The sequence below is a fragment of the Mustela putorius genome, unplaced genomic scaffold, assembly GCF_011764305.1.
Source record: "Mustela putorius furo isolate JIRA1106 unplaced genomic scaffold, ASM1176430v1.1 tig00537248_pilon_pilon_pilon, whole genome shotgun sequence".
Taxonomy (NCBI): domain Eukaryota; kingdom Metazoa; phylum Chordata; class Mammalia; order Carnivora; family Mustelidae; genus Mustela; species Mustela putorius.
In genome coordinates this window covers 8,135,495-8,161,045 of record NW_025422387.1, presented here as the reverse complement: position 1 = coordinate 8,161,045, position 25,551 = coordinate 8,135,495, and the positions used below count along the sequence as shown (strand labels likewise).

The following is a 25,551-nucleotide window of genomic DNA, read 5'->3' as shown; positions in this document are numbered from 1 at the left end:
GGGCACCCCGTTCCGGACGGCCCCGGCGTTTCCCCGAAGCCTCGGAGAAGGCCCGCTCAGGCCAGTCAGGGATGTGTCCGGGCATGCGCGCCAATCCTCCTGGGTCTACAGGTGAGGTAGTGGGCGGGGTGTGTGTGGGGGAGCCCGCATAGACGCGGTGCCCCCCTCCCGGCCGCACCGTTGGTACTTCCCCGCAGGCCCCGCCCCCTCCCGGGTTCCCTGCATCAGGGCCCGCATGGCGGCCGGCAGGCTCCCGGCGGCCGGACCTCGGTCCCGCACTGCCATGGCCCAGTGGAGGAAAAAGAAGGGGCTGCGGAAGCGCCGAGGCGCGGCCTCCCAAGTCCGCAGCAGCGACTCGGAGGAAGGCGAGTTTGAGATCCAGGCGGAAGATGATGCCCGGACCCAGAAGGTAGGAGCGCGGGGCCAGGGCACACTTTGGAGTCCGGGCCCCAGCTCCGCGCATCGCCCCGCGGTCTCAGTTTCCCCAGGTGGGGTGTGAGCACGGCTGAGGGTGGGGAGAGGTCGGCTGCCGGGGGTCGGGGACAGGACCGCCAGCCTGAGCACGTGTCTCCGTGCGGGTCACGCCCCGGCTTCCGACTCTAGAGTGTCTACGTTCAGGGGCTCGGGCCTTCCGGCCTTCCTGGCCGGCTTTTGGCCGCGGCCCCTCATTGGCTACCTCCTGCCCATGGGGCGGGTCCTAGCGCCCTTTGGTCCAATGAAAAGTGCGGGTGCCGCGGCACTGACTTCAAGAGTTTGGGGGATTCTTGCCAGGTTGGATTGAGCGGAGGCCGGGCTCGGTGGCTTGATTCAGTGACGCCCCCAAGCCTCTGGGTAACCAATAGTAAATTAAACTCGCGTTTGCTGACAGCTTGGTATGTGCCAGGCTCCACACTAAGAACTTTCCAAGCTTTATCATTTAATCCTCATACCAGCTCCGGGAGCTAACTGCTGCCATCCTGGTTTCCCAGAGAAGGACCCTAAGGCCTAGAGAGGTTAAGGAACTTGACCAAGGCTACACAGCTTGTGAGCGGAAGAGCCGGTATTCAAACCCCTGGTTCCCGGGGGGGGGGGGGGCGTGCTTTTTCCACTACTGAGTGCCAACCATATGCAAAAGGCGGGTGTGAGCACCAAGGGGACATTATTTCCCACAGCCCTGTGCCCATCCCGTGCCTGGCACAGAGTGGGGATCGGGTAAGTATGAAAGAGTGGGTGTTTAGATGGAGAGAGGGATCTACGTTCCTCTAGGTCAGGGACCAGACTGGATCTTCTTAGGTTTCCCCACCCCAGTGAAGCCAGTGCTTGGCATACAGTAAGTGCTCTAGAAATGTGGAGAGATTGCTAAAGCACAGGAGGGCAAGGTAGCTGGTGCCAAAGAGCCCACCGATATGGTCCAGACGAAGAGCTTTGTCCTGGTGCAGCCCTGTGTTCAAATGTGGCCCAACCTTGGACTGGCCGTGGGACTTTGGAGAGGTTGCTTAACCTCTCTGCGACATCTGCAGAAAGCAGAAGTTTCCACATGCGTACAAGACGGAGGATTGTATGTGTCGCAAAGACTCATGAAAGGATTAAATTACGGTGTTCACTTGTTCTACTTATTCAGTAAATATTGCTGGGGCACCAGTGGGTTCCAGGCACTTTGTTTTCACGTGTCTAGAACAGAAGTTGGCAAACTCTTCCTGTTAAGGACCAGGTGGTAAATATTTTAGGCCTTATGGCACCATATAAAGTCATTGTCTCCTTTGTTTGATGTTTTCACAATCTTTTAAATCTAGGAAATCCATTTTTAGATCACAGACCATACTAGACACGCTGTAACTCTGACCCAGACCGTTGTAGGGGCCCGCAGAGGGTCACAGAGGAGAGAACATAGACTCTGAAGTCAGGGTCCAAATCCCTGCTGGCTGTGAACGTGGGCAGTCACTTCATTGCCCTGTGCCTCAGTTTCCTTCTCCATAAAATGGACAGACTAATAGTGCTTACTTCACAGGGTTGCCGTGAGAATTAAAAGTGGACGAGTTTATACGCATGCTCAGAGCGTCACCGGGCTTAGAGTGAATGCCACGAAAGTTTTAACCCTAGTATGAATTAGTGCTCCGTAAATGTTATTTCTGAGAGGAAGGGGGAACAGCTCTGTGGTCTGAGAAGGCTCCCCAGAGGAGGGGTCGGGGTTGGATATGGCTGTGCTAGGACAGGTGGGTCCTTTCCTGTCTAGGCAGGGAGGAGGCCTGCACAGGGGGAGTAGAGCTGGGAAGAGTGATGGGTCAGAAGGGGGCTCGGGAGAGGGAGACAGGGCAGCGTGGAGGAGTGTAGTCCCGTACGCGGTACGTGTTTGCTTGGCCCTCTAGAGTTTAAATTTTGAGGGCTTTGGATGACAGATCAGGATGAGGACGAGGATGAGACCACCTTTTATATGCTGGGTGCTGTTTTAGGCCTTCTACTTGGTCCTTGTATTCTTAACACCTGCTGTGAGACCCATGCTCCTGTCCGTCATCCCTGTTTCCCAGATACGGAAACAGACTCGGGGAGATGTAGTGTCTCCCCTAAGGTCTCGCAACAGGTAAGTGACAGAGAGACAGAGTCAGGATTGAAACCTAGGCAGTCACTCTGCACAGCCCACTCTCTGCCCCCTGCCCTGCCCTGGCCCAGGCATAGGGGAGCCCTTTAGCAGAGAGGTCACGTGACCCGGCAGAGGCCTCTTCAGCGTGAATGGAGGGGCATCCGCAGCAAGACAGCCCCTCTCCCTCCCCCCAGGGGTCTGCTTGTGCCAGGCGTGATGCTGCCTCTTCCATCCTTCCTCCCAGCTGGCACCTGGCCGACCCCTGCCCACTTTCCCCACCTCGGAATGTGCCTCAGACGTGGAGCCAGACACTCGGGAGATGGTACGCGCCCAGAACAAGAAGAAGAAGAAGTCCGGAGGCTTCCAGTCCATGGGTGGGTGAGCCGGCGTCCGTCCGAGGACTTTGGGGGAGTCGCAGCAGGGGCTCACCCTGCCCTCTGTGCTCTGGTCTCTGATACTGATGTCGGCCCAGCACCGCGGGAGGTGTTGGGTAGACTGAGGTCGGGCCCAGTGTGAGAGGAGATAATGCAGACCCAGGGCAGCGCTGGCCCCAGAACAGGTGAGGCCGTTCGGGGTTTGACTGCAGGACGGGAAAGGGAGGAAAGGGGGAGCAGCATGTGGTATCAGGACACATAGCTAGCGGGAAATACCGCGAACCCTCTTTCTTCTTCTTCTTCTTTTTAAAGATTTTATTTATTTATTTTTAAGATTTTATTTATTTATTTGACAGACAGAGATTTATTTATTTATTTGACAGACAGAGATCACAAGTAGTCAGAGAGAGGGAAGCGGGTTCCCTGCCGAGCAGAGAGCCCGATGCGGGACTCGATCCCAGGACCCTGGGATCATGACCTGAGCTGAAGGCAGAGGCTTTAACCCACTGAGCCACCCAGGTGCTCTGCTCTTTCTTCTTCTTTACGAATGGCGCAAAGATTTAAATATCACAGCGAATGTTTTCATGATTTTAAAAAGAAGAAGCCCTTTCTAAGTATGATCTGAACATTGTCTGATGTGACTTTTTTCCGTTAGATGTATGTTCACCAAAAAACACTGCAAACGGAGTTAAAATACATGCTGTATCCGGGACGTACTTGCATCCTTGGGGATGGATACAGGATTAACATCTCTAATATACAAAGAGCTTTTACAAATCAATAAGAAAAAGCTACCCTGATAGAAAATTGGGTAAAAAAATGAACAGTCAACTCACAAAAGGAATTTGGACGACGAATTAATATATTAAAACTGCTAAACTTTTACCCACAATTAGAGAAAAAGCAAATAGAAACATCCCCACGTGGCTACTTTTTGCCTTCCTGGATGATAAAGACGAAGCATTGACCCAAACCCAGCTACAATCACAGTGCTTCCTGTCCCTAGGCCTCTCATTGCCCTCCCATTGTCACAAAGCTGAGTCAGGGACAGTCTCAAAAGGCCACCTCCTCCCCCAGGCGGGGCCACGTGCCTCATTGGTCAGCACCCGCGCCCGCACCCATTGCAGGCCCTGGCCACTTCCCACTCTTCTCTTTTAGCTATAAAAAAATTTCAAACGTATTAAAAAAATAGGAAACAGTGAGTCTCCCCTTATGCATCACCAGTGTCTGTCCTGTTTCCTCCAGAACTCCCCGCTTGTCCCCAGCATCCTGGAGGAATCTGACGAGAATGGCAGACGTGCCTTCTCGGTATCCCTGAATACTTCCCACGTGACCTTCCCACACCTGCAGCAGGGCCGAGACCCCAGTGGTCTCACGGTGCTGAGTGTGTGTGCAAGTCTGAGGTGTGTGTGCAAGACTGAGGTGTACCACCCCCTCCCCAGGGGGTAGGTGTGTCTCCTGTGTGTGTGCAAGTCTGAGTGTGTGTGCAAGACTGAGGTGTACCACCCCCTCCCCAGGGGGTAGGTGTGTCTCCTGAGGTTTGTTCTGTTGCCTTTCTTTTCTTCTTGCTGTTGATGTTGATGACATGGTCGTCTGCCCTGGTTGGCTTTCTGTCGTGTGATGCAGGGGCCCCCCTCCCCGTGACCATCCCTGTCTCTCTCCCAGGCTTGAGCTACCCAGTGTTCAAGGGCATCATGAAGAAGGGCTACAAAGTGCCAACACCCATCCAGAGGAAGGTACGAGACGGGACGGTTGATGGGGTTTGGGAGTTGGGGATGGCCGACTTGGCCCTCCTGTCCAGCCTCTCGACCCCCGCCCCCCCACCTGCTTCCCTCCAGACCATCCCCGTGATCCTGGACGGCAAGGACGTGGTCGCCATGGCCCGGACTGGCAGTGGCAAGACGGCCTGCTTCCTCATCCCCATGTTCGAGCGGCTCAAGACCCGCAGCGCCCAGACGGGGGCCCGTGCCCTTGTCCTCTCGCCCACCCGCGAGCTGGCCCTGCAGACCATGAAGTTCACCAAAGAGGTGTGCTGGGGCCCGGGCCGCTGGGCTGAGCTGGGGCCGGTTTGGGAGGCCGGCACAGGCTGTGTCATCTCTCTCTCTCCCTCTCTTTCTCTCCCCTTAGCTCGGCAAGTTCACAGGCCTCAGGACCGCCCTGATCCTGGGCGGGGACAAGTAAGAGCCCCCTTGCTCCGTGCGGTGGGCTGCACCCTGCAAGCGTAGCCCGGGTCTCCAGGGTGCCCGATCCCCTGAGCCTGGGCAGCTTAGGAACGATGGCGGCTTCCCTGCATATCCCAAAAAGAAGGGCAAACGTGCAGTAAAGTAGCACAAGAATTTCCCACGCAACTCCCAGTGGGGGCTCGTGCTCGCGGGGGAGCCCGCGGTGCACAGGGTCGCTCAGCTCTCCCAACTTTCACACCTATGCCTAATTGTGAGCTGTTGCACTGAAATCAGGGAGTGTTTGCAGTCACTCAGATTTGAGAACTGTAGGGTTTCCTGATGGGCTGGTCCCGTGTTTGTGGGTGGCAGACGCCATGCCTGTTCTCCAGATGAGCAGACAGCACGTGATGGGCCCGGAGCCGCGGAACCTAGCCTCCTGCCCCGTCTCACAGCTTTTCCCTCACAGGGCGGCCCCTTCCTTGTTCTTCTCTCGGAATGTCCCTGTGACCAGTCACTTTGGATTCTGAGGAGAATGTTTGGTTTTTAAGTGTTCCTTTGCCTGCATGGTATTTAGTTATTTGGGGAGCTCGCTATGATCCGAGATACCTCCCTAGATGAGGCCAGACTCAAAATTCTGGCTCCTTCGGGTGTCCCGAGTGTTCCAGAGAAGGGCCAGAGTTAGGGCCGCGAACCTGGGGGTATAAGAACAAGGACAGGGGTCCAGGCCGCCTGGAACCTTGGGGAGCTGGTGGTTCTGGGGCTAGCTGGTACCTGGTGCTGGAGGCAGAGGCAGGCTTGTGGTGGACCAGAGGGGGGTTGCAGGGAGTACCTGGGCAGAGCCCATCTCCTCGGGGAACTCTTCATGGTATCAGTCCTTCTGCGTGTTTGAACTTGTGTCTTGTCAGCACCTTTGCCCAGAACCTCTGTGATAGCCTTACCCTACCTCAGAGCCTAGGGGCAGGGTATGGGCCTCCCGTGGCCACCTGGAGAGGGAGAGGGTTTAAAGCAGCTGTTGTGTCAAGCTGACACCTCCTCTCCCCCCACCCCCCGCCCCAGGATGGAAGACCAGTTTGCTGCCCTGCACGAAAATCCCGACATGTGAGTTTGGGTTGAGGACGGCAGTCTGGGGTCTCTTCCCTGATAGCCAACTGCTGGGGAGTGCGAGGAAGGGTCTGCTGGGAGCCGCGGCTGACCTGACCTGCCCACCCCCTTCCAGAATCATTGCTACCCCAGGGCGCTTGGTACACGTGGCTGTGGAGATGAACTTGAAGCTGCAGAGCATAGAGTATGTGGTGTTCGATGAGGCAGACAGGTAAGACCACATGCACTGCCCCACACACGTGTGCCAGGGTTTACCCCGAGGCCTGGAGGAAGGGCTTGGCCGGAAGAGACCAGCGTGGCTGCACTCGAAACAGTTTACCCCCACCGTGGGCCACAGACCCGAGGAACCACCAGGACTGAAGGCTGCCTGCACCCAAACTTTTTATTTTGTGTTTGTATGTTGTATTTCATTTTAGGCCTATGGGAGGAAACAGTAAAACAACAAACACATGATTTTGTAGAAATACAAAGTAGCACAAAGCTGGGAGCAGGCTGGAGCCAGACAGTGGGATCATAACCCAGCTCTGAACTTGGGCACATCTGAGGGTCGGTGCCTGTCGGTGGGCTCCGGACAGGGGATCCACGAGCCCACACTGGCAGGTACTGGGAGAGTCCGCGCTTGGAAAGCATCCAAACCATGCCTGACGCAGAGGGAGGGCCGCTAGCATTGGCCTCGGAGCTGCGTAACTGAGAACAGACGAGGTTTTTAGGTGGTCACTGCCAGGGATCAGGTGGTCACGCAGAGAAAATGTGAGCTAGAGAGTGAGGTAAAGAGTCATATGGGGCACACACCAGTGCACATGGCAGAGAGCGCGTCCGGGGCAAGGGCGACAGGTTTGGGACTCGCTGGAATGGGAGCCCCTCACCCAATCCCTGTCCTCTGTCCCCCAGGCTTTTTGAGATGGGCTTTGCCGAGCAGCTGCAGGAAATCATCGGCCGCCTCCCCGGGGGCCACCAGACTGTTCTGTTCTCTGCCACGCTGCCCAAACTGCTGGTGGAGTTCGCCCGGGCGGGTGAGTGAGCCGGGGTGGTGGTGGTGCTGGGGCCACCACTGCTCAGGGGTCTGGGGGCTCGTCCTCCTGTCCCTACCCACCAGCCACCCCCAACACCCTCCCTGTGCCACCCGCAGGCCTCACGGAGCCTGTGCTCATCCGGCTCGATGTGGACACCAAACTCAACGAGCAGCTTAAGGTGAGGCTCCACCCGGGCCCCTTCTGGCGCCTGCAGCCGAGACCCTGTGAGCCCACCTTGGCCCCTCTCCCCGCAGACCTCCTTCTTCCTTGTGCGCGAGGACACCAAGGCTGCTGTGCTGCTCCACCTGCTGCGCACCGTGGTGCGGCCCCAGGACCAGACGGTGGTGTTTGTGGCCACGAAGCACCACACCGAGTACCTCAGTGAGGTAGGCGGTTGGGGAAACCAACACTGGGCCACCCTCCTGGGGACCACCACCACCTCCATGGCTAGCTTGGAGCTGCAGTTCTGGGTGAGGCCACCAGAGGGCAGCACCAGAGCAGGTCACTGGCCTGGCCAGGGCCGGTCCTCTTTTATTCTTTAACTTTTTATCATAAAGATTTCCAGGGGCACCTGGGTGGCTCAGTCAGCTATGCATCTGCCTTTGGCTCAGGTCATGATGCCCGGGTCCTGGGTTCGAGCCTTACAGTGGGCTCCCTGCTCAGCGAGGAGCCTGCTTCTCCCTCTCCCTCTGACTGTCCCCCTGCTCTCTGTCTGGCTCTCTCGTGTGTGCATTCTCTGTCTCTCTCTCTCTCTCAAATAAATAATAAAATCCTTAAAAAAAAAAGAAAAAAAGAATTCCAAACACATATTAACGTCAGCAAATAGCATCACGAACTGCCAAGTACTCAGTGATCGACTCATGCTTTGTCTTGATACCTCTGACACTCTCCTACATCCGAGTTACTTTGAAGACTCTTCCCTGCCCCAAACCTGCCATTTTCTGTAGATTTTCAGTGTCCCGTGTAATTCACGTTCTAAAACGGAAGCGTCCCCTGCGAACTGGAAGCTGGGTAAAGTGTTCTGAGCTTCCGGCAGCAGCGTGGTGGAGTTTTTCCATACCTGTGCACTTGGGACCCTCGGCATGGGGCCGTCCGGGTGCCCCAGAGGCTGCCTGGGCCCCTTGCCAGTCGTTGCCACTCCCTCGGGGCAGCCACCCCTGAGGTCTGTTATCTGAGGACACGGTTCACTGGGTTTCACATGGTTGTTGTGCATTTAACGGTGCTTTCTTTGTGCAGCTGCTGGTATCACTGATGAATAAAACCAAAATAGTAGTTTTTAATGAACAGTTGACACTGTCACGGAACTTCTTGTGTCCCAGGCCCTGTGCTCGGCCCCTGTATGGGTGTTAACTCATTTAATCCCCGTCACAAAGCCACAAAGAAGGAACTGTCGGTCTCCCCCATTCTACAGATGAGGAAAGCAAAGGCACAGAGAGGTTAGGGAACTTGCTCAAGGTCACACAGCTTGTTAGTGGCGGAGGCAGGATGAGGTTGGAGTCCTGGGCTGGCACTTCCCTCCGGGAGACCTCCGCCCGTGTCCGCAGCTGCCCCGCAGAGCTGGGATTCCGACCAGAGGTTCCTGCCCCCCCGGAGCCCAGGGTCTTCCCGTCCTCACAGCCCCGCAGAGGCTTGGCTCCCCCGCCGCCTCCTGCAACCCTCTCAGCCGTTTCCCTCCCTCTTGTCTTCACTCTGAGCAGCTGCTGACAACACAGGGGGTGAGCTGTGCCCACATCTATAGCGCCCTGGACCCGACGGCCCGCAAGATCAACCTGGCCAAGTTCACCCACGGCAAGTGCTCCACCCTCATCGTGACGGACCTGGCGGCCCGCGGCCTGGACATCCCGCTGCTGGACAACGTCGTCAACTACAGCTTCCCTGCCAAGGGCAAGCTCTTCCTGCACCGCGTGGGTGAGGAGCCCGGGACCGGGCCTGGCCCAGGGTGGGAGCTGAGCGTGCAGGGCCGGCGCTCCGGGGAGAGACCTGGAGGCCTGGGGAAGGGTCCACCAAGTTCGCGGCTCAGGGATGTGGCCCAGGCCTTCCCACAGCTCGGAGCAGCTCTGGAGGCCCCGTTCTGGGTTCTCTCTCCCTGTCCTGGGGCCCGATGGCATACTGCTCAGCCCCCTCCTCCTCACAGTCCTCTCCCGAAACTCTGTCATTTTAGTTCCTCTCCTTTAAACCTTTGCAAGGCTGAACTCTGCCTCCTGTTCACCCAGCCAGACGGCAGGGAGCTCCTGACTTTCTCGAGTCCGCACGCGGGGCCCACCTTCCTCTCTGCCCTCCCAGGCCAAGTACTCTATAATTTTTCGGGGATAAAAGTAAGGCAGCCACATAGTCGGAAAAGTGGGGAATGAGCCAAAGCACATAGAAGGCGGTAAGCCACGCGCCTGTCACCGGCGATGTGACAGCGATTGGTGCCCGCCCAGCGCGCCTGTCGGGCCCAGGTGTGAGCATTTTACTGGCTCTTTCCATCTTCACAACCATCCTGGGTAGCCGGTGCCAGCAGCATAGCCCCGTTTTACAGACAGAGAAACTGAGGCCAGAGAGGTTCATAACTGGCCAGGGGTCATGCAGATAGCAAAGTGGGGCAGCTGGGGTTGGAACCCCCCTTCATTGTCCCTCCTTACCTCCCTGCTGGCACGGCTGTCATTCTAGTGGGTCTCTTGTCACTGCTGCCTTTTGAACCACCATTCTATTCTCTTTGCTTTTTTTTTTAACTCAGAACTGTGCGTGCTTCATTTGTAAACACAAATAAGTTAAATGCACGTCCGTGAGAAAAGAATCGGCTCGGGTCATGATCCCAGGGACCTGGGATCGAGCCCCACATCGGGCTCTCTGCTCAGTGGGGAGCCTGCTTCCTCCTCTCTCTCTCCGCCTGTCTCTCTGCCTACTTGTGATCTCTCTCTGTCAAATAAATAAATAAAATCTTTAAAAAAAAAAAAAAAAAAAAAAAAAAAAAAAGAATCGGGAGGGCAGGTTCCGTATGATTGAACATCGTTGAATAAGTAAATTTGGACTCCCCGTGCTGGGCTCTGGGGGAATTGCTTCCACCTTCAGTCGGGGCGTGTGGGAGGCCTCCGTCTGGGCCCCGGACTGCAGGTCTGGAGGCCTTGGCTCCCTGTTGGTTCCTGCTCGCTGTGTCCATGGCCCTGGGGAGAGCTGGCTTGCAGGTTCCTTGAGGGGCACAGAACCCCCACAAAGGGAGTTCCTCATGTGCTCTGTGACCCGCAGTGTTAGTCAGACCACCCCAAATGAATCTTGCAAACCTGGTGACACTTTGTTTTTGCGAGATGCAGAAATAAGCCAAAGGTAGCGTTACACTTGGATTCACTTAACACAGAATTAGAATCACACTGGACATTCTTTCCTGTCATTTTTTTCTTGCATCAGTGTGTGTCGTTCATGTTTTCTGTTCACCATGAAACATCACTCTTTGACGGGTTGGCAAATCTGTAAAGGGCCAGATAGGAAATGCTTTAAGCTTCAAAGGCATATAATCTCCCTGATTTCTGCCATTATAGCTTGAATGCAGCCTTAGAAAATATGTAAATGAAGGAGCGTGGCTGAGTGCCTATAAAACTTTATGGACACAAACAGGTCGGGGGCCAGCTCTGGTCACTGGCCACAGTTTGCCGGCCCGTTTCCTCACCTGTGTAATTCGCACCATGTGATCATCAGCTAAGCCGTTTAGCCCAGCCTCTGTCAAGTCTTTTTTTTTAAGATTGTATTTATTTATTTGATAGAGACACAGCGAGAGAGGGAACACAAGCAGGAGAAGTAGGAGAAGCAGGCTTTCCACGAACAGGAAGCCCAATGTGGGACTTGATCCCAGGACCCCGGGATCACGACCTGGGCCAAGGCAGATGCTTAACATCTGAGCCACCCAGGTGCCCCTCTGTCAAGTCTTGACGTGGTTTCCGACTTGGGCTTGTTGCAGGCAGAGCTGCTGTAGACATTATTGAATGTGCACCTTTGGATCCTTGGTTATCTCCTCTGGGAAAATCTCCCAAACAGGGATGCCAAAGACTTTTGATATTGATAATGAGCACATGTGGCCTCATCTTTATTCCTGCCGACTTCCCAGAGCACTGTGTGGGCTCACACGCATGTGCAGGGAACCCTAGTGACCATTGCTGCCCCTTCTCAAAGTCGAGGACAGCAGCTCAGTGAGGTGTGGCCTTGGCCTGACCCGTGCCCTTGGAGTCGGGCCAGCTGGACTCATGCTGGGCTGTAGGGCCCTTTGTCTTTGCTTCAGCTTGACCTTTTTTCCCCACAGGCCGCGTGGCCCGGGCTGGCCGAAGCGGCACGGCCTACTCCTTGGTGGCCCCAGATGAGGTCCCCTATCTGCTGGACCTGCACCTGTTCCTCGGCCGCGCCCTTACCCCTGCCCGCCCCCATGAGGGGTCCTCAGGTGAGTGGAGGCCAGGGGATTGGGGCAGGAGGTCCCTGGGGGTCCGCTGCAGAGCCCACGGTGTAGGCGGGGAGAGGCTGTACTGGCTCTGGGTGGAGGCAGTCCTGGATTGGATCCCAGGGCAAAAGCCCTATATTTTAAACTCAGAATTTCACATAAAAATCCGGATTTCTGATGTCTCTTGGAAAGCAGCTGGGTCTGACTGCCGAGTCTACCTTTCCCTGAGGTTGTTGTACGGGCCATCTGGGCCGTGCGCCCTGGATAGAAGGGCCTCCAGGCCCACTGCACGCCCACCTTCCTTGCTTTTTTGTCTGCCTGGCCCCTGTGGGCATCTGTTTGACACCCTGCCCTTGACTGTGTTTCTGGGACAGCCCAGGCAGGCAGAGGGAGACTGAAGTTCTCAGAACTTTCCCAGAGTCTCTGGGGTGGGACTGAATGGGGCGGGTGACGGGGATCATGGTAGCCTCCTCCTGCGGTTCTACTGTGTGTCAGGCCCTTAGTGCACCTTGTCTCCTGTGTCTATCTGAGAACACAAGAGGGTTGCTTTATAGGTGAGGCCAGGCCACTAGTCCCGTATTGCTTATTACTCAGCAGGGAGTTGGGAGCCCAGATTCAGGAAGCTGGGTGTAAATGGAGCCCGTGCACGGGGCACTCTGTGCCTTCTCTGAGCACCCCATGTGCCACATCCGGGTTCCAAAGCGCCAGGAGCACCTGCAGCTCAGCCCTTTGTCCAAATGCAGATTCTGGAGCCCTTGGCAGACCTCCTGGGTCGACACTAATTAGTGGGGGTGCGAGGGGCAGAGAGAGGGAAGGAGCCCCCACAACAGTGTCCCAGCAGAAGCCAGGCATTGGGTAGACATCTGTCGGGGGCGGCCATCCTGCACCTGCCCCAGAGCTAGCCAGCGTGGGTGGCCCGGCTCTCGAGCCAGTGCGGGGGCCGAGTCCGGACAGCACTCTGGCACGCTGCTGGGCAGGACTAAACCTCTGCTGAGCCTCATGGCCTCTTCTGTAGTGTGGGGCTGTCCGGCGGTCTCGTGGGAGAGTCAGTGGAAAGAGCAAGCTGGTGAATGGCTTGGGCTCTGCAGGTCGTACGACCTACAGCAGCTCCTCCAAGTCTGGCAAAGACAGAACACAGCTAGAGGGGTTCTTCCCAAAAACAGGCAGCCACTGTGGACACATGGTTGAACTCTTTCAGCTGGCCGGCCAGAACCGCGGCTCCATCCCTGGGGACGATGTGATTTGGGGCCAGGGCGGGGAGGGACGGCTGCAGGCAGGGGCCGGGCCGCAAGGCCTCCGACAGGCTCCGTGTGTGGCTGGCAGGCGCGGGCAGTGTGGACGGCGTGCTGGGTCGGGTGCCGCAGAGCGTGGTAGACGACGAGGAGAGCAGCCTACGGGGCACCCTGGCGGCGTCGCTGGAGCTGCGGGGCCTGGGCCGGGTGGCCGACAACGCCCAGCAGCAGTACGTGCGCTCCCGGCCCGCGGCCTCGCCCGAGTCCATCAAGAGGGCGAAGGAGCTGGACCTCGCGGGGCTGGGCCTGCATCCCCTCTTCAGTGAGTCCCCGCGTGGGGGGTTTGGGACAGTGCGTTGCGGGTGGGCCCCGCGGAGCCTCCCCAGCCTCACGCCGCCTCCCCGTCCCCACCAGGCTCGCGCTTCGAGGAGAGGGAGCTGCAGCGGCTGAAGCTGGTGGACAGCATCAGGAACTACCGCTCACGGGCGGTGAGTAAGGGCGTGGGAGAGCCCACGGGGGCCGGCGTCCCGGAGGCTGCTATGGAGCCAGGACTGTGGCCAAGCTCCTGACCCCAACCCCAGTGGGGCTTCTCCTCTGAGCTTGCGGCTCTGCCCCCCTCAGCATCTCTAGACATGCCCCTTGTTCTGGAACTGTCCCTGCTAGTCTGCAGCGGGTACCCTGTGTGGTAGCCATTTCCTGCCACTTCCGGAGGGGGGGTGACATGTGTTGGGCCTGTCAGTGGCCTCCAGCTGGCTTTTAGTCACCTTTCCTGCCCTCTTGACTCACACTGGGCACCCCACCAGGGTGCCAGGTAAACCAGGTTCAAAATGCCACTCTCACTTGTCCCAGCTGTGTGACCTCGGGTTGGTGACTTGCCTTCTCTGGGCCTCCTTTCTAATGGGGAAATGCAGGTAACCAGAGTACCAACCTCACAGAGTTGGAAGGACCTGGGGAGGAATGCCGCAGAGAGCCCACCAGGCTGCTGAGGGCAGTTCTGGGTAGGAGGCCACTGGGGGAAGAACTGGTGTGTTCCCTCTGCAGACCATCTTTGAGATCAACGCCTCCAGCCGGGACCCGAGCAGCCAGGTGATGCGTGCCAAGCGGCAAAAGGACCGCAAGGCCATCTCCAGCTTCCAGCAGGGGCTGCAGGGGCGGCAGGAGGACACAGCTGGCCCAGCCCCCAGCTGCCCGGCATCCCAGGAAGAGAAGCCCGAGGAGGAGGAAGAAGAGGCAGCAGGAGAGAGTGTGGAGGTACTGCTCCCACCTCTAACCGCCCCCTGCCCCCGGCCCAGCCTCTAACCCCAGGCCCAGTCTCTGAGGTCTACCAGGACGTTCCTCTCGTATTTGATTTGCACCGAGGGCTCAGTAGCCAAAACATACAGGTTAAAACTTCCTGTACTAGTCCATAGTATACAGAGTAAGGCCAGGCCCAGAGAGGGGCAGGGCCTTGCCTTGGTCACACAGCCTGAGGGACCAGCCTGGGGCTGGAAAGGGGTCTTGCCCCAGCTGGCCCCTAGCTTCCTCCTCTTATACCCGGCCGGCTCTTCTGGTGCCGAGGTCATCCTACAGTGCAGACCAGGAAACAGGGCACAGATAGAAGTACCAGACTTTTATTTTTATTTATTTGTTTTCTTTTAAAGATTTTATTTATTTGTTTAACAGAGAGAGAGAGACACAACAAGAGAGGGAACACAACCAGGGGAAGTGGGAGAGGGAGAAGCAGGCTTCCCACTGAGCAGGGAGCCCGATGGGGCGCTCTATCCCAGGAACCCGGGATCACGACCCAAGCTGAAGGCAGACACTTAATGACGGAACCATCCAGGCACCCGGAAGTATCAAAGTTTTAAAGTCCCGGAAGCTGCTGGCCCTTCACTCTAGCCGGATTGGCGAGTGAAAGGCCAGTGGCTTCCCTGGGGGGCTGCAGGTGTGACACTGGTGTCCATCTGCCAGGATGTCTTCACGGAGGTCATGGACCGGAAGCGGCCACAGCCGGGACCTGACCGGGGAGCCAAGAGGCGGAGGGAGGAGGCCCGGCATCGGGACCAGGAGTTCTACGTCCCCTACCGGCCCAAGGACTTCGATAGTGAGCGGGGGTGAGTGGCTGGTCCTGGGGTCAGGCAGATGGGGTCTGATGGGCCCCCCACTGACTCTGTGGCATGTCCCCGCCCTTTGCCTGCAGCCTGAGCATTGGTGGGGACAGGGGCGCATTTGAGCAGCAGGTGGCTGGCGCTGTCCTGGACCTGATGGGGGACGAAGCCCAGAACCTGACCAGAGGCCGGCAGCAGCTGAAGTGGTGAGCCAGCAATAGAGTTAGCGAGCACACGCCCCCTGTGGTCCCACACAGGAGGCAGGTGGGTTCCCATTTGCTCCCCCAGAGCAGGAAAGATCACCCCCACACCACAGCCTGTGCCCCTGATTTGATTGTACACAACAGGGATCTGGGTCCATCTGTCCTTCCTGCCGGCTCGTCTTTCTCGACAGAGCTCATGACCCATCTCTCCCATTTGGACTCTGGTTCGAGAGAAATGGCGTGACTCAACCCAGGGTCACCAAGCCAGGAGGTGGCAGAGTAGGATTGGTACCTCATTGGGCCCCTAACCCTGATCCAGGGACCCCAATTCCCAGTGACCCCCCCACACCATCTTTTGAGACCTGGGCTGCTAGGAAAAGGTGAGGAGGGGCAGGGAATGGGCCTTAATTGAGCACTTGCTGTATGCTGGACATGGGCCAGCCGCCTCCCTTGTGCGGGTGGGGAAGAAACAGGCGCCAAAGGAAAGTAGGCTGCGCCAGGCCACCTCCTTCCACATCAGCGCTCCCAACTCCATCTCCCGCAGGGACCGGAAGAAGAAGCGCTTTGTGGGACAGTCAGGACAGGAGGACAAGAAAAAGATCAAGACAGAGAGCGGCCGCTACATCAGCAGCTCCTATAAACGGGACCTGTATCCGGAGGGGCGGGGCCGGGGGGCGGGACAAGCAGCCCCTAGAGGCGGGCACGGGTTGAGGGAGGGAACAGGGGAGCCTCTCTCATTGGGTACTCTGGATGTGGGGGCGTGGCTGAGCAGCTGTTGCCCCGCCCCCAGAGGTGGGACGGTATCTGCTGGAGGGGGTGCAGGACCTACTTCCCGCCCAGGGGTATCTAGGGCATCATGGTCCCGCACGTAGTCTCCTTAACTCGGCTCCCCAGCTACCAGAAGTGGAAACAGAAACAGAAAATCGATGATCGGGACTCAGAAGACGAAGGAACGTCCCAGCAGCGAGGCCCAGAGCGAAGAGGTGGGAAGCGCGGAAGAGGCCAACAAGGTAGGATGGTCCTCAGAGCAGGTTGGCAAGTGTCCATTGGATCATCCCGGCCTTGGTTCTCTCTGTGAGGCTGAGTGGGATGTGAACGGGCTCTGTCCGCTCCCCTCAGCGTCTGTCCTCTCTGGTTAGGTCTCTTACATTTCTTCTTCTGTCTCTGTCTCGGGTTTTCTCAGAAGCTTCCTCTCTGCCACTCTCTGTCTCTCTCTCTTGCTGGGTCCCTGTTCCTCTCTTCCTCTCTCTGACTGGGCATCCCTGCTCCTGCTCCTCTCGGCTGCTTTCTCCTCCTTCTGTCTTTGTTTCCTTTTCTTCCCATCTCAGACTTTCTGTCTCCATCTGTCTCCCTCGTCGTTTCATTTTTTGTTGCCTTTCTTCCTCTGTCTCGGTCTTTCTCTCTCCTTTCTGTCTTCATCTCTCCCTCATCATATCTCTCCCTCTCTCTGCACAGGCATCTCTGTCTTTGGTCTCTCCTTCCCTGTCTCTCTGTGCTCTCTTTTCCCTCTTGGTGTCTCTGTCTGTCTCCATCTCTCTATGCCTCTGTGAACGTGCCCCTGCCTCCCCTGGGCCCCTCACCCCTCACCCCTCACGGCTCGGCTCCCGGTGTTAGCCGCTGCTCTGGGTCTGCCTGTGGGCTTCAGGAAGGAACAGCCATTCTCCCTCTGTGCTTTGTCCTCCTTGGGGGTGATGGGTCCCTGTCAGGCACCCCGGCCCCTGTGGAGACATCTGGGGTCGCCGTAATGATCATCTGTGTGGAAGCCCTGAAAAGGTCACTCTTACAGGTGGGGAGGAGCCAGACAGGGAGAGGGAACATGGTAGAGCAGGGGAGCCTAGGGTTTAGTGGGGAGCCAGGGAGGCAGGAGTGGGGGGAGGTGCCCTTCTAGATCCCTGGGAGAGCAGGCTGAGGTGGGGCCATGATGTCTACTGCTGCTGCTGTGTGACCTGGGGCCCAGCCCTTCCCCTCTCTGGCCTTCTCTGCCCTCTCTCCTGCCCAAGGAAGTTAAGCTAACGGCCGAGAGCATGCGGTCTGTGGAAATAGGGATTGGAGTCTGTCTCAGTCAGTGCTGGGCCGCGGTGCCCAGCATAGGGCTCATGCTCAGTAAATCTCCATCGAGTGGTCTGTAATCATGATAGTGCACTTGGGAGGCCCTTACTGTGGGCTGGCTCCCGTCCCCCGCACTTTACACACCTCCTCCTCAACCGATTCCTCGTTGGGACCCATGAGTCCCATAATTCACAGCGGGGAACGGAGGCTCAGAGTCTGAGAGGTCACGGCTGGGATTTGGACCCCAGAGGTGTGGGCTCAAGGGTCCATGCTGTTGACCACGGCAGCAGACTATGGAAGCTTTATTGAGCACCTACAGTGAGCCAGACCCTGGGGCCACACCAGTGAACCCAGAATGGGTGGGAGTGGGGGAGAAGGTCTGGAGGCTTCCGGGAAGAGGAGGCCCTAGGAGTAGACCGGAAGGCTGAGCTCCCTGAATTCCCAACAGGTGCATCCCAGCCCCGCAGCCCGGGCACTCCCGCAGGCCGCGTGCGCTCAGAGCTCAAGACCAAGCAGCAGATCCTGAAGCAGCGGCGCCGGGCGGAGAAGTTGCGCTTCCTGCAGCGAGGGGGCCTGAAGCAGCTGTCTGCCCGCAACCGGCGCCGAGCCCAGGAGCTGCAGAGGGGTGCCTTTGGCCGGGGTACCCACACCAAGAAGGGCAAGATGAGGAAGAGGATGTAAGGCAGTTGACCCTGCACCATGGCTCCTCGCGTGCTGCAGGGGTGGACGTCAGTAGATGTTCCCGAGTGCCACCATGTGCCTGGCCCTGGGCCAGCCGCTGGCGGAGCTCCCTGCCGGAGAGGGGTGCTGTCAGGCCACCCGGGGCCGCGGCCGCCTCTGCCCAAGGTGGAACCATTCACACTCGGTCTTCAAGGATGCACGGGGCGTTGCCAGCCGCGTCAGGGCGGCCAAAATCCAAGTTGACCACTCAGCTGCTGCTGCTTCCATGTGTTCTGGGTGGTTCCCGAGTTCAGAGGTGGTGGCCACATGGGGCGAAGCCCTGAGTGCCTAAGGCCTGGTGATGTATTTTTAATGTAATAAACCTTTATTAAGCATCTCGAGCGGACTGGGAGTGCAGTCTACCACGGAGCCGGAAGGGGCGGACCCAGCTATGAAAGCCCCAGCTACTGTGGCCAGCAGTCAAGAGAGTGGTGACTCGGGGTGGGAAGTGGGGTGTGCGGCAGAGGGCTCAGCGGCTCCTCCTCTGGCTGTGAAGGGGACTCACATGGCCCCCACCACACCCACAGGTCAGAACCCATCCTGGCCTCCATCCTCCGAGCCCCGTGCTCTCCAGCCCCAATGTGGGGTCCTGGGAAGGTTAAGGACAGCCTCCAGCAGTTGGATTCTCGGGCCACGGATCCACAACAGAGGAGGCCTTGTGACGGGTGCCCCACTTGTGGGTGCTTGCTGTGTGGCCCCCGTGCTGGTCCTATTTTACTTTACTTACCAAAGACTCTTCTAGAATTTACCAGAATTTGCATCAGGCTTCATTTCAAACCCCTGACACACATCAGCTTGTTTAATACCCTGATTGCCCTGGGAGGGAGGATCTGGTCCCAGGCCATGTGGTGGTTGACAAATTGGTGCCCCCCACGTGGCCCACATTTATTTAGTACTTGCTGTATGCCCGTCCTGTACTCCCCACAGCAGTCTGAGCGGACACAGCCCCCTCCCATCTCTCAGGTGAGGACCTCTTAGCACACACCCCGCAGGAAATGTGTACTTCCTTTCAGGGTCGGGGGGCCACCTGCTTACCTGGATCAGGGCTGGGAGGCGGCTGTGGGCTCTGCCTGACGAAGACTGGCCAGCATGGCGGAGAGGTCCAGGATGAACAGCTTCACCTGTGGGTGCCCAACACTGCCAGTCACATCCCAGCCCCCGAGTGTTCTGCCATGTCCCCAACACAGGATGCTGCAGAACACGGGTTGGGGATGGAGGCCCCTATTAAAAGTGATGGCAGTGGTTCCCAGGGGCCAGCCAACCTGCCCTAGACAGTTCTGGGTCTTTCAGGCCTCTGTCCAAGCCTCCTGAATGGCCTGTGAGCAGACACTCTCAGTTTTCCTACCTGGTTATCACCTGCATTATAATTAAATGAGTATTTTCACTTCCCTTGATTCATTTTTCCCCCCTTTGAATCGGATCAGCCATATTCATTGGTGTTTGACCTGCTCTCGTCCCCATGGGTTAACCTCCCATATTTCCTTTTAAGTCACTTATTTATTGATAATGAATTTAATGTCCACTGCCAAGAGCCGGAACTTAGCCGGAGGCCAACTTACCCTTGGGCTCTCCCTTCCCCTTTGTCACACTTGAAAAGGAAAACATTTCTAACAAAAACAGAATCAAGTTACCCCCTGTCACAAGCGGAGGAGCAGTGGAAAAACACAAGGCACAAGAAACCCAGCTGACTCTTGCACTCCGCTGTTGCCTGGAGGGGGCGTGAGGCCCGGGCCCAGGGAACACCACAGGGGTTAAAGGCACACTCACTCGCCCTATCTCCTTGGTAGGATCAGGGTCCGTTGAAAAGGGACAGGCTTTTGCCTGTTCCATCCTCCTGAGCCTCTGTCCCTCCTGGAGTCATCTCGTGGAGCTCAGGGTGGCGGGCCACACTTGAGAGAACAGTGGTGTCCACAGACCCATCCCACTCAGCCCATGGCACAAAGGTAGGCTCCCGGAGCCCGAGTTTTCCGTGTCTGGTTGGGATCCGGGGTGTGGGGTGCAGGACAGGAGTGGCAGGGGCAGCTGGACCTTTCATATTTCTTCCACTGAAAGGGACCGTGCTTTGGGGCCCCATTAGAAGCCACGGAGGCATTTGAAGTCAGAACCACCCCACCCCCTTGCCATTGTAAACCATGTCACACGTTCTACAGCCTTGCAAACCTGAATGACTTGGTGCATGGTGACATCTGTGATGCATTTCTGCAGAAAGACAGACAAGGACCAGCCCCATCCTCTCCCTCCCTAGGGAAGCTGCAGCCCGTCCATGCAGGGAGCAAGAGGGTCAGGGGTTAATTAAAGGTGAATCTCCACCTGGTTTCTCATCAATGTTGTCACTTGTTTGTGCTTTTTGACCCTGGGACAAAGGACAGACTCTTGTCATGAACGTGTGCGTGGTCAGTACACACCCCCAGCCCCTGGGCACAGGTGAGAGCACTGAGACCCAGAGAGGAGCATGACTTCCTTGTGACCACGGAGCAGATGCCCCTGGGAGCCAAGACCCAACCCAGGCCTCTTCGGCAGGGGTCCCAGGAGGCCACCGAGCCCACCTCTGGAGTGCCGGCAGCTTGGCTCACAGAGAATCATGCTTAACCCAGCGTAGGTGAGGTTCCTGAGGTTTTGGGGTGGGATGGGCCAGAAGAGGGAGCGCACCTGCTCCAGCTGCCCCTCGGTGTCCTCGATGGCCAGGGCGGGGGGCTGCGCCTTGTGTTGGCACACCAGCTGGAACAGGTTCAGCGCGGCCATTCTGCTGCGGCCCAGGACAAGGGTCTTCTCTGCTGCTGTGTTCTGGATCTGAATCCACTTGGATTCCTGAAGAACACCCCACCCCCTTCCAGATCAGGGTTGGAGCCTGCTGAGGAGGGCTGGGGCCTGTCTGCTACCCTCCAGGGGCGCAGAGGCCCCTGGGGGGGGGGGGGAGCAGGCACAGGGGTCAGGATCTGCTGGGCCAGGCCCCCGGTGCCCTAAAGCGCTTTCTGATGCTTGCACCTGCCCGTTAGCGCCGCTGCCCGTCCGGGGTAGGCATCGGTCCTTCTGATCTTAGGAACCCTGGCACTGGACTCGGGCGATGGGCGGCTGGGGCCCCGGGTGGGCGCCTCCTCCCGGCAGGGCCGTACCCAGCTCAGCGTTCGCTCCCTCGCAGCCTCCAGGCGCTCCAGCAGCTGCGCTCGCCGCTGGCTCTGCCCCAGCAGCTCGTCCTGCCTCGCGTCCCGCAGCCTCTGCAGCCGCGCGCGGTCCTCCTCCAGCTGCGCCTGCCGCTGGCGCTCCGTGAGCCTCAGCGCCGTCTGCATATCGGCCAGGCCATCGAAGCGCGCCACCAGCTCGGGGACGTCCTGGAACTGGGGTGGGGTCAAGATGGGGTCCCCACGCCGCCTGGCCCTTGGGCGCTTCCTCCTCGGTTAGCCCATGTGCCGAAGGAGGGCATCACACAGCGCCTACCCCAGAAATGAGGGCTCGTCCCACCCCTCCCCACTCCAGCATTAAGCCTAGCCCAGCCTCACTCCCGTGATTGTTCCGTTCAACTGGTATTGAGTGCCTGGATACACCCCCTCCCCCTTCGCCTGTGTGTCCCTGAGTGCAAGTTACCACTGTGAGCCTCGGTTTCCCCATTTATAAGATGCGGTAGACAAGAGCCAAGACTCACTTCACGGGGCTTTGGGGAGAATTCAAGAACAAACTTTGTCCCCAGGCATACAGCCAGTGCTCAATAAGTGGTGATTCCTGGCATACAGTCAGCACTCCAGTAGTGCATACCCGGAAAGCCGTCCCAGAGGCTACCTGACGCTGCGCGGTGGCGCCGAGCCCCAAAACCTCCTGCAGGGCCCTCACCTCCGGCAGCTGCTCCAACACTTGGCCCAGCAGGCGCGCGCAGGGCTCCAGGCGCTCCACCCGGCGCTGCAATCGCGCGCGCTCCCGCTGCAGCTCCTCCAGCTGGACCCTAAGCCGTTGTGCCTCGGCCTCCTGGCGGCTCGCCTGCAGCCGCTCCTCTGCCGCCCTGTGCAGCGCGCGGCTGCGCCGGGCCTCGGTGTCCTGGGGAGGCGGACAGAAAGGAGGCGACTGCCCTCACGACTGGGGAGCTCGCGGGGCTCACCGCTTCTACCCGCCCCAACACCCGCACGCGGCGCGGGAGGTAGCACACAGATGGCCTGTGGGCAGACTCAGCCAGGATCTCTGGTTTTGGTCCCTCACTTACCCCTGTGTTTTTTAAAAAACTCAAATGCCTCAGGCAGTGCGTGTGTATTTCCTACTACTCCCTCTTGTATTAGTAAGCCCATTATTTATTTATTTTTAAAAGATGCTTATTTTTTTCTTTAAAGATTTTATTTATTTATTTGACAGAAATCACAAGTGGGCAGAGAGGCAGGCAGAGGGAGGCGAGGTGGGGAAGCAGACTCCCCGCCAAGCAGAGAGCCTGATGTGGAGCTTGATCCCAGGGCTCTGGGATCATGACCTGACCTGAAGGCAGAGGCTTTAACCCACTGAGCCATCCAGGCGCCCCAGTAAGCCCACTTAAAAAAAAAAAATTGTTTATTAATTTGAGAAGAGAGTAAGCGAGTCAAAGAGAGCATAAATTGGTAGAGGGGCAGGGGGAGAGAGAGAGAGAAGCAGACTCCCTGCTGAGCAGAGAGCCAAACGTGGGGCTCAAGTTGGGGCTGGATCCCAAGACCCTGGGCTCAGGTCATGAGCAGACACTTAACCAACTGAGCTGCTCAGGGGCCCCCAATAAGCCCACTTTTAAAATTCACATGCAGGTCTGGCCCCGACAGGATGGTGACTTTGTGACCCGATGAACTGCCTCCCCTCCCCCAGCCATATCCACCCACCTGCAAGAACTTGTCAAAGTGGACAAAAGATCCCTTCAGCTCCCGCTCCTTCTGTTCCAACTGTTCCCGGCGCTGTTTCTGGGCTGCCGTCAAAGCCTGGAACACCTGGGGAGAGGTGAGGGGTGGGTTTCTGTGTGTGTTTGGGGGTTCAAGTTATATAGCACCTTCGGGTTCCTACTTCTGTCATCTGTAGTCCCTGATCTAGTCCCTATACTCCTGCTCAAATCCACCTAATGCTCCTACCATGCATGATGAAGCCTGAATGGCCCTGCATGCCACCATCCCTGTCCTTCCTTCTGGTCTCATTTTACCCCTTTCCTCTGACACTGTCTTCTAGACACTCGTCCTCCTGTGTTTTGTCCTTGTCTTCCAATCTTTGTATGCGCCCTTTCCTCTGCCGGCTTCTCCACCCCTCACCCAAACCCCCCTTCTGCGGGATAAGCTGATTTGCCATTTGCCAATCCCTAGATTTTACTTCCTTCAGGAAGCCCTCCCTGACCACCCTTGGTGGAGATAGGGACTTCCTCTCGGTTCCCACAACCTTCTCAGTGCGTCCCCACCTGGACATGTGTCTCCTTTAGACGGTGAATCCCACAGAGGAGGACCGTGGTGAGACTTCTAGGTCCCAGTGCCATATCGTGCACATAGTAGGTGCTCAGTGAGCCCTTATGTGCATCAGCTGATCTTACTTGATCATTGATAGGAAACCCAAGCTCAGAGTGGTGAAAGGACCTGTCTCAGACTCTGTAGCTAGTAAGTTGGCTGCATTATTTCCCAACCCCTGCTCACCACCTTTTTTTTTTTTTTCTTTTTTGCCCAGGGTCCGAAAAAGTCTCAGGGACTGCAGTGGAGGCTCACCTCCTTCTGGGTCTGCAGATCCCGGTCCGCATCCATCAGCTCTTGCCTCTTCTCCAGGAGGCGCAGCACCGGCGGGATGTGGTCCACATTGTGCTCCGGGATCTTCCTGGAGGGGCTCCAAGGGGGAGATGGGAATGAAGGAGGCAAGAGTCAGGGCCCCCAAACCCCCCTCTAGTGCTTGAAATGCCCCCACGAGCCATATACTAGTTGTTGAGTTGTTCATTCATTCAACATATCGTACAGAGCAACTACTCTGCCGGGCACCTTTCTAGGCAGGGGGCGGGGGGAGGCAGTGCAAAATCCCCACCTTCCAGAAGCTGGCATTCTGCTGGGGTGGGGGCACAGGAAATAAAGCTAACAGATAATAAATAAGGCCAGGGCATGGTAGGTGTCTGATGAAGTATTAAGCAGGCAAAAGGAAAGTCTTTCAATGGGGAGGTGAAAAAGTCTCTCCAAGAAGACCCTGAGGTCACCCGGGCAGAGACCCGTGGGAGCAAGAGGAGGTCAACACGTGGATACCTGCAGGGAACGGCCAATGCCAAGGCCTCAAGAGAAGGACTTTGGATTGTAGAAGGCTCTCGAGGCTGCAGTGGGGGCCGAGAACCATAGGAGAGGCAGGGCAGCTGCAGGAGATGGCGAAGGGGTTCTGGGATAACACAGAGACAGTGTGGGTCTGGTCAGGTGGTCGTAGGGGAGAGGCGAGGAGTGCGGTCACGCTCAGTTTGAGAGCAGAGTTGATGCGGTGACCCAGGGCGGGGTTGAGAAAGGAGACTAAGGGGAGTTCCAAGTGAACTGGAAGGAGGGGGTGGTGGAGGGCTGAATGGGGTGCAGAGATCAGCTACTTGCTGTGGCCAAGCTGTGGCCCTAGACCTCCCTGCGAGGGCTCCAGGAGGGGGCTGGGATCTGGAGTCTTGCTGGGGTGTGTGTGTTGGGCGGTGGGAGGGGTTGCGCACGGCCCTACACCGTGGCTGTGTAGACAGCCGAAGGGATGCTTGAACATTCTGTTCAGTACCAGTCCCGACTCTGGCGCTGAGCTTGGGACTCTCAGCCGCTGCGGAACACAAAGGAGGTACCCCACAAGCTTCCTCCACTCCTCCTTGTACATGCAGAGTTTGCAGGGAGAGCAGAGCAGGAGTTCACAGAATTCCTTTCCCCCTTGGTCCAAAGGATTTAATCTCAACTGGATGTCCGCCAGGGGTGGGGATCAGGAACAGAGGAGAAGCCTGGGCTGCTAGCTCTGCCCTAACTAGCCCAGAGGCCACTTTTCCTCTGAGCCTCAGTTGCTTCTTCTGTGAAGTGGGGACAGTAATAGGCCACCAGGAACCGCCCAAGGAAGCTGTGCGACACAGGCAAGGGGAAGGCATGGGTCATCCCACCAGCTTCTGCCCCCTGCCACGCTTTCCCCTACAGTTCCATTCCGAAGCACTCACTCGGGCACTTTCTCTTGCAAGGCCAGTCGGAAATAGTCCTCCCAGGGCACGTCCATTCTCCCTGCAGTTGTCCCGGGGCTTCCTTTCCACAAGGCAGGAGTCTTGCGCTGGCTCAGAAGGCCCTGGGGGTTTCGGGTTGAGGGCAGCGTGGCAGCGAGCTCTTGTACTCCAAGAAGGCAGCCACCTAGCAGGCCCCAGTTGCTGGGGCAACCAACCACACAACATTCTGTTGCCTGCCGGAGACTAGGGGCATCCATCCTGGGAGGGAGGGAGCGAGGTGCGGGGGCAGCCGGAAAGGGAGTGCGCTCTGCCCATCCCAGAGAGGGCTTTAGCTCCCAATCTAAACTGGGGTGCGGTGAGAAGGAGGTGGGTCCCTCGGTGCACCGTGCCTGGTCAAGCTTCTTCCTGGCTGGGTGAGATAGCACGCCTCTATCGTGGCTGCACGCTCAGTTGTCTATTCAAAAGAATAATTATTGGGCACCTACTGTTTGCCAGGTTCGGGGCAGGGTGCTGAGGGCCTACTGTGTTGCAGCAATTTGA

At 57.6% G+C, this 25,551-nt stretch overlaps 2 protein-coding genes across 4 annotated transcripts; one reads left to right on the top strand and one right to left on the bottom strand.

The window, feature by feature from the left end:
* Nucleotides 1-194: 194 nt before the first annotated feature.
* On the top strand, nt 195-18,238 carry DDX54 (DEAD-box helicase 54). Of its 2 annotated transcripts, none has more exons than XM_045073575.1 (20): nt 195-409; nt 2,802-2,931; nt 4,597-4,667; nt 4,770-4,958; nt 5,059-5,108; nt 6,150-6,191; nt 6,310-6,405; nt 7,086-7,207; nt 7,324-7,385; nt 7,462-7,593; nt 8,905-9,115; nt 11,481-11,615; nt 12,936-13,166; nt 13,259-13,332; nt 13,886-14,095; nt 14,795-14,937; nt 15,024-15,137; nt 15,679-15,783; nt 16,029-16,139; nt 17,630-18,238. In XM_045073575.1, the coding sequence occupies exons 1-20, from the start codon at nt 236-238 to the stop codon at nt 17,862-17,864; spliced, it is 2,637 nt and encodes an 878-aa protein (XP_044929510.1). In that variant the 5' UTR covers nt 195-235; the 3' UTR covers nt 17,865-18,238. The 2 variants fall into 2 exon arrangements, with proteins under 2 accessions (XP_044929510.1, XP_004753336.1); XM_004753279.3 differs by having other exon boundaries at nt 196-409; nt 16,029-16,144; nt 17,632-18,238.
* On the bottom strand, nt 17,470-25,313 carry CFAP73 (cilia and flagella associated protein 73). 2 transcript variants are annotated; one of them, XM_013056566.2, is made up of 8 exons: nt 25,012-25,313; nt 23,582-23,696; nt 22,724-22,828; nt 21,729-21,929; nt 21,017-21,238; nt 20,553-20,711; nt 18,939-19,024; nt 17,470-18,198 (listed from the first exon to the last, which is right to left on the bottom strand). In XM_013056566.2, the coding sequence occupies exons 1-7, from the start codon at nt 25,266-25,268 to the stop codon at nt 18,944-18,946; spliced, it is 1,140 nt and encodes a 379-aa protein (XP_012912020.1). In that variant the 5' UTR covers nt 25,269-25,313; the 3' UTR covers nt 17,470-18,198; nt 18,939-18,943. The 2 variants fall into 2 exon arrangements, with proteins under 2 accessions (XP_012912020.1, XP_004753337.1); XM_004753280.2 differs by having other exon boundaries at nt 23,582-23,687; nt 25,012-25,310.
* Nucleotides 25,314-25,551: the final 238 nt, after the last annotated feature.